Source organism: Plectropomus leopardus, unplaced genomic scaffold, assembly GCF_008729295.1.
Source record: "Plectropomus leopardus isolate mb unplaced genomic scaffold, YSFRI_Pleo_2.0 unplaced_scaffold19653, whole genome shotgun sequence".
NCBI classification, from domain to species: domain Eukaryota; kingdom Metazoa; phylum Chordata; class Actinopteri; order Perciformes; family Serranidae; genus Plectropomus; species Plectropomus leopardus.
The window spans coordinates 1-7,150 of record NW_024621222.1 but is presented as its reverse complement, the minus strand read 5'-3'; the positions used below and the strand labels follow the sequence as shown (position 1 = coordinate 7,150).

The 7,150-nt window shown below is 38.8% G+C and overlaps 1 protein-coding gene across 1 annotated transcript; it reads right to left on the bottom strand.

Moving 5' to 3' along the window:
• Positions 1-488: 488 nt before the first annotated feature.
• LOC121965337 (dynactin subunit 1-like) lies at positions 489-6,999 on the bottom strand (the record flags this gene model as incomplete). The annotated part of the gene is made up of 7 exons (XM_042515493.1): positions 489-605; positions 1,135-1,326; positions 3,782-3,886; positions 4,059-4,218; positions 5,259-5,337; positions 6,022-6,226; positions 6,802-6,999. Coding segments are annotated over 7 exons (1,056 nt in total), but the record flags the coding sequence as incomplete, so codon positions are not given.
• Positions 7,000-7,150: the final 151 nt, after the last annotated feature.

Here is a 7,150-nt window from a genome sequence, read left to right as displayed (position 1 = left end):
AAAAAATAATGCATAAAAATCAATTTTGCTGCTAATCATTGATATATCCTAGGTTGTGATAATCAAAAAATAATAATGTTCTTAGCATTTAGTGTATAAAATAAAAAATATTTTTTGTTTTCTTTTTTAAATCTAAAATCATAGTGGCATCATGACAAATACCTGGCATTAAAAGGGTTAAAATTCTAAAACTATGATTAGGACTGATGTTGGTTATAAAATTAACTCAATGAAAGAAGAAAAAAATATCAATGTATATTTTTTAAAGATTTTGAAAAGTGCATTTTATGTGCAGAGCGACACGAGTGTGTGTGATATTAAAGCGAGTGTCAAAACATAAAATGTGCAAAATTAAGACTTTTCAACCCTATAAACCCAAAGAAAAGCCAATCTAAACTCTGAAAAAAGACATCTGAAACACATTTAATGTTATCACACCAAGAAAAGCTGCTCATTTTCCAGACCAAAGAGCTGTTATCGTCTCTGACCTTGGCGTAGGCCTTCGTCTCCGCAAACTTAATCTTGAAGTCAAACATCTCTGCAGGCGGCTGCTGCTGCAGCTCCGCTGAGGCCTCCTGCTGGCTGGTCAGCTCTCTGTTCACCTCCTGCAGACACACACACACACACACACACACACACACACACAGAGGGCATCAGAAACACGTATGATGTAGGGATCAACAGATTATCGGGCTGCCCAATTACTGGAGCTGATATTTTGCATTTTGCAGAGTTTATCTTAATGATCGCCGATAAAATTAATTAAAAAGTGCAAAGAAAGTGTCATCATGAGAGAAACTTTTACTTTGTAAAACCTCAGGGAGCTGTTTTTATTCATTGATTTTGTCTTTAAATTTTCATCGAACTTTATTTAAAAAGTTCCTGGAAACTTGCGGTATGTGATGTTGACGGTTTCAGTTTTGATTAAACATTTGCTGAAGGCATTTAAACAGAGCTTTATGCTGGAGTTTGTTATATTCCAAATTCTAAATACTAACAAAGATTTTACTTTTTACTGTAAATGCATATCGATTCCAAATATCGGTTATCAGTCTCATTAACTACTAATAATCAGTATCGGCCCTGAAAAAACAATATCGGGTGACCCCGAGTTTGATCACACTTTGTCCGTACCTGCAGGTGAGCTGTGAGCTCTCGGTATTTCTTGATGGTCTGCTGGTAATCAGCGACTGTCTCCTGCGCAGCTTCCACACGTTTCTCAGCCTCTCGGACTCTCGCGGCGCCCAGATCCAACATCTCCCTCAGCTCCAGCTCCGTCTCTCTGGCGTTCTCCTGCAGTTCGTCGTTCATCTCGTTTATAGCTTCCTGAAGGACGGACGCAACAAATAAGGTCAGTCTCTTACTGGAAAACCACGACCAAAATTTGTTATGATTTCTTGTTTTTTTAGATTTTGAGAAACTGTCCCTGTGGTGTTTTTTAACTTCATCACTGGAGATCAGCTGATTTTGTTGAGTTTCTGTAGGTGACTCCACTGGAGCTGAGGAAAAAAGGTAACACCTGCACACTTACTCCATGCCACACAAGTTAATTATTATTTACTTATTTTTATAAAAAAAAACTGCAAAGCTAAAAACCTATCTCCTCCCACATTTTTTGCTCAGCTGACACCAAACTTGCTACAGGGCAAGCTTAAAGTGCATTAAAATGTTTGACTGTAAACAGTGTAAACATATACTAATTCTTGCTAAATACATCGTCAAGGTTAATAAAAAATAGACAAAATTTTGCCGTCATGTTAGATAAAGTGTGTAATATTTCAGAATTCTATTTAAAAAAATGAATTTTTGACAGCATTTTGAATTCTGCCCTTATGTAAACTATTGCAGTCTTTGGGAAAACGGCATCTTTAAACATCAGTTTTTCACTTATGGAGCAAATCAATCTTCGTAAAAACAAATAATCTACATCTCTGTGCTGTCTAGATGAAGTGTGCAGACTCAGAATTAGTCTTGATGAGTGAATTTTTGGCAGCAGTTTGAAATCTGCCTTTCCATGCACAGACAGCTGATATCCTGCCCCCTGCTGGTCGGCTCAGTCACAGTGTGAAGCGTCTCTGGTTTCTCTCTTTGCATGAAGCTCACTGGGATACTGACTTGCTCTTGGTGTCTGAGGTTGCGAGCTCAAGCCTCACGTGATGCAGAATGCAAATTCTTAAAAGAAGTTTTTAATTGTCTTTCAATTTGTCTGCTGTTTGCTGCTAAAAATGTCCCACCCATTGCTGTACAGCTGCTATAATTTTATACTTTATTATTCTGTAAGCAAATATATAAATTTAAAAAAACATTAAGGAACAGCTTGGATGTAGGGATTTTTTTCTATTGCATTGCAGAGCTATTCAACAGTGATGCATATACATTGGATGGATTTTTTTTTTTTAAATATGGAGTACCTGAAGTGTGCACTGTGCAGCTGTATTATCCAGGGAAATAGATGTATTAGATCAGGACTCAGTATTGACAGACACCCTGTATTTAAACTATTTTATTTAACATTTCTACTGCATATTGCATATCACGTTGTTTTGTTAAAAAAAAAAGGGGGGAAAAAGGGAAAGAGATGTATTAGATCGGGACTCTGTATTGACAGATACTCAGTATTAAATGACTCAGATTGGGACCGGGGACAGAAAAAATCATGATTGGGACATCGCTAACTGTTAGTGATTACTTTAAGTGATTACTTTTGCCCGAGACAATGACAGAGCGGTCAGATTTCTTCCGTATTTGTTCTGATGGAGGTCAATGGATGCAAGAGGTGGATAAATACAGCAATGACTGCAGTAACAACAAACACCAGAGGGCTGCATGTTAATGACTCTGGTCCATATATCAATAATGAAATGAGTCAGCAAACTGTGGCACTTTAATTTTCTCTGACCTCCTACGGTCCTATTAATACACACAGAGAGGCCGAGCAGCAAAGTGAGGACTTTGGAAATGCTCGAGTCTCTAGCTGTTGTAGATTCTTTTTAGGAACAAACTGAATTCATGTAACTTAACACTGAGGAGCTGTTTGACACATTGTACAAACTTTTCATTCTTAATTTTTTGGTAATTTTAGCTGTGTTCATGCATATGGCATACATTTTGGCAAGATTGTGTATTTTTGTTTAATCTGCAATTTTCCAGCTCAGCTCCTACATTAAGTCTAAAATACACTGTGGAAACTAAATAGTTACATTCAGACTGTTCAGGTCAAAAATGCTCCATTGAAACCCATTCAAACTGACATTTTTGATCCCACAGCCATCAAAGCAGAAAAACAGGACTTGTATTATTTCTGGGTGTCATTCTGGGCTTTTGACTCTGAATTTGTAATTTTGACTATTTTCCACCTGATGAGGTCATTTTGACCATATTTGGCATATGGAGGAAATACATGCTTTTTCCACTAGGTGACCTGTCACAGTCAATGTTGTTGCTATTCATATCTTATTTGCATGTAGTATTTTGAAAATAATTCATTTTTTGTTTGTTTTTTTTTCATTTAAAAACATAGTGGTATAATGACAAAAACCTGGCATTTAAAGCATTACATTTCTGAAAATTAATGAATATTTGATATTTCTGATTAGGACTGATTTTGGTTAAATAATCACTCACAGAAAGTAGAAAATCATATTAATGTATAACATTTTTTTAAGCTTGATTTAGAAAAGCGCATTTTGTGTGTAGAGCGATACGAGTGTGTGTAACATTAAAGTGTGTCCTAAAGGGTTAATCTCATATTAGATTTAATCTAGTGCTGTGTTTGACTCACCAGGTCGGTGACTGTCTCTCTCATCTCCCTGACTTTCTCCTCCAGGTCCAAGTTCCTCTCCGTCAGAGTCTCCACCATCTCCTCCGCCCCCAACGCTGCATCCACCTGAAACAAAACAAATCATCATCATCATCATCATCATCATCATCATCATCATCATCATCAACATCAATCTCCTGGAAAACACTCAAGTAAACATCTCCTCAGAAAAGCTTCTGATCCTGGCAGCCGACAGACTGATTTATGTCCCTGCAGCGGCGTGATATAAAACACCGACCTGCTCTTTGAGCTCGTCGATGGTCTTTTCTGCCACCGTCATCTCCTCCTGCAGTTTTTCTTTCTGGCCTCTCAGAGTGTCCAGTTCCACGTTCTTCTTCTCCATCTGCTTCTGCAACTTCACATGCTCCTGCTTCTCTGACGCCGACAGGTCGCGCATCCTGATACATGAGAAAAAAAACCCAGATTAACATCTGGATCAAGAAGAATCATCCAATCTTTTATTCATCCAGCCAGTTCAACCGAGAAGCACATAGCCACAGCATCATGTGACCTATAAAAGTAAAAAAAAAGGGTTTTCATTGCAATTCTGCCAAATGTCTTTTTAGAATCACCTGAAATACCACCTCATGTGAGCGTAAAAACTTTTTTGCGATAAATGGAAGTTTTTTAAAACACTGATGTGTTTACATTAGGCATATTTTATATTTGCTTTCAATTTGCACCATTTGAGGGTTTATGGAAACCCGCCTAGTGAGCTTGACCTTCAACTACCAAAATCTAAACAGTTCAATATTGAGTCCAAGTGGACATTTGTGCCAAATCTGAAGAAACTCCCTCAAGGCCTTCTTGAGATATTGCATTCGTGAAAATTGGACAGATGTATTGGTCTCTCGCAATGGCGGGTATTTTGTTGGAAGACCTCGCAGGAGCAAGGCAGTTTGAAAAATTGCCCCAGTCAGAACAGGCTGTTGGACATGTCCCCGCTGGAGCAAACTGTCGGACACTTCCGCGCTAGAGTGGCTATCGGACATGTCCGTGCTGAAGTGGACTGTTGGACATGTCCGTGCTGAAGTGGACTGTTGGACATGTCCGTGCTGGAGCGGGCTGTCGGACATGTCCACGTGCCATTGTGAGATGTCCCAATTAAATACCTTTTTAGTCAGTCTCGGATCAGATGTCCTCACACGTCTGTTCCAGAGCTGAAGTAATTGACATTTATGTCTGATGTTTGGACATCATAAAAGACAGCACACTCTCGGCCTGGTCTTTGTCGTTAAGATTGTGAGTCTGTTTTGTTCGTGTGGAGCGTTTATGTTGTATATTTTTTTTAAACTTCACATGAAATCATATTTCAACAAAGGAAACATCTGTATTAAGAACTATGTTGATTTTTTTAGTTTTCTCCCTTAACTTATTGTCAACCTTAACAACACTGAAATAAAGACTGTCTTTCCCTCCAGGTGAAGAGTCCACCTACCTGACCAGTGCCTCCTTCAGTCTCCCGTTCTGCTCCTCCAGCTGTTTCACATGGTAACTGGAGGCCGCACCGTCCGAACCTGTGAGGACGAGACACCCAAAAAAACTGAGCTCCGCAGTATCTGCTGGAATATAATCTTAATTTATGCCACCAAATGACACTTGAGGAGAATTGATGCTGCTGAGTGTTTTTGCCAAAACAGAGGACGAGGAGTTTTAATTAAACAAATGGCGCAGTTTCCTCTGGTCACTGTGAGCGCTGCGAGCTACAGCGTTAAATAAAATAAACTATAGCTTCTATAAATCAGCCACCACCGTGCTGCACTCAGAGGTCACTGATGAGCAATGAACAGTCTAATCACGTTGTGGGCCAACATTTCTGCTCCTGCACTTCTTGATAATAACAAAACACGATAATAACTCATCCATATTTGATGCAACCTTGAAGTTTTGTATTTCAGGATTCCTGTGAGAGCAGCTCAGTCAGAAATATGATTATTTTGTTTTGTTTCCTTCTGCGCAGAGAACTTTAGGCATTTTCTATATTTGGCTTTTTTTTAATAGCTGACAGTAGTTTAGTTTATTTCTGATACTGTGTCAAAAATCTTCAGGCTTTATAGGGTTAACGTGTTACACAGTGCAATGCTCTGTTGTAAATACAAATAAAAAGAAAATAATCCAATCACTGCAAACAGCGAAAAGCCAATTATAACAAAAAGGCGGTTGTAATAAAACATGTTTTTATCTGTGCGTTTCAGCCGCACCTTTCTCCTCGATCTCATGCTTGAGGATCTCCAGGTCCATGGTGAGCTCGTCCACTTTCTCCTTCAGGGAGTCGACCTCCAGCTGCAGAGACTCCGCCCTCTCCTCAGCCATCTCCTTATCCAGAGTCGCCATCTCGATCGCATCCGCCGTGTCCGACATCTCCTCCACGTAACGCTCCTTCGCCTCCTGAGCCTCTTTTGCCTCCTACAAACAGAATATTGTGCAGAATAAGTAAGGGACAATTATTTAAATAGTCAACAATCTTTACAGCCAGCGAGGACATTTTTCACATCATGCGTTTTATTTTTTCAGTTCATTACTCACTTGTGCCTTTAAATTAAGTTCAATCTGGAAAAAGCACTTAAAAGTAGTTATTCTGTTGAATATGTTCAAATATATATTAATGATAATTATATATATATTTTAAGAATTTACCTGGCCTTTAAAGAATAATTTTCCAATTTACCATTGTCTAAGCAAAAAAAATGTGTAAAGAAACTAAAAGTAAAAAAAAATTTTAAAAATTGAAAAAAATCCTTTTATGTTTTCTAGACATTTTATCTTTGAATTTTTAAATTTTCCTCTTTTTTTTAAAAAAAAACCCAAAAACCTCACTTTCAGGTCATTTTCTTGTCACCTTTTACTTATTTCTTGTAATTTGTGGGAAATTTCTTGCTATGTTGCTTTTTAAAAAAATTGATGATGATACAGGTTTTAAAGGGTTAAGACAGCCATTAAATATCTATCTTCACTTCTACTCTTCTTCTGTTGCCTCTTACCCTCTTGGCCTCCTTGAGCTGTTTCTGCAGCTCGGCCTGCTGCTCCTGCATCTTGGTCTTCCACTCCTGCAGCTGCTCCAGCTGGATCTTGTGCTTCTCCAGCTCCTTCAGCTTGGCCTTGTCCTCCGTCCGCTTCATCTTCAGGGTCTCCAGCTTCTCCTCCAGGTCCTTCACCTGACCGCGCAGCGCCTCCTCCTCCTGGACGAAGACGGCGAAACAGAAGACGGGAGGGCGACGAAAAGATGAGAGGATAGAAAGGCAGATATTTAAAAATAAAGGACAGACAGGAAGAGGAGAGATTTAATTAGTAATCACAGGTATTCATATGTTCCAGTGTTTGTTTGTTTTT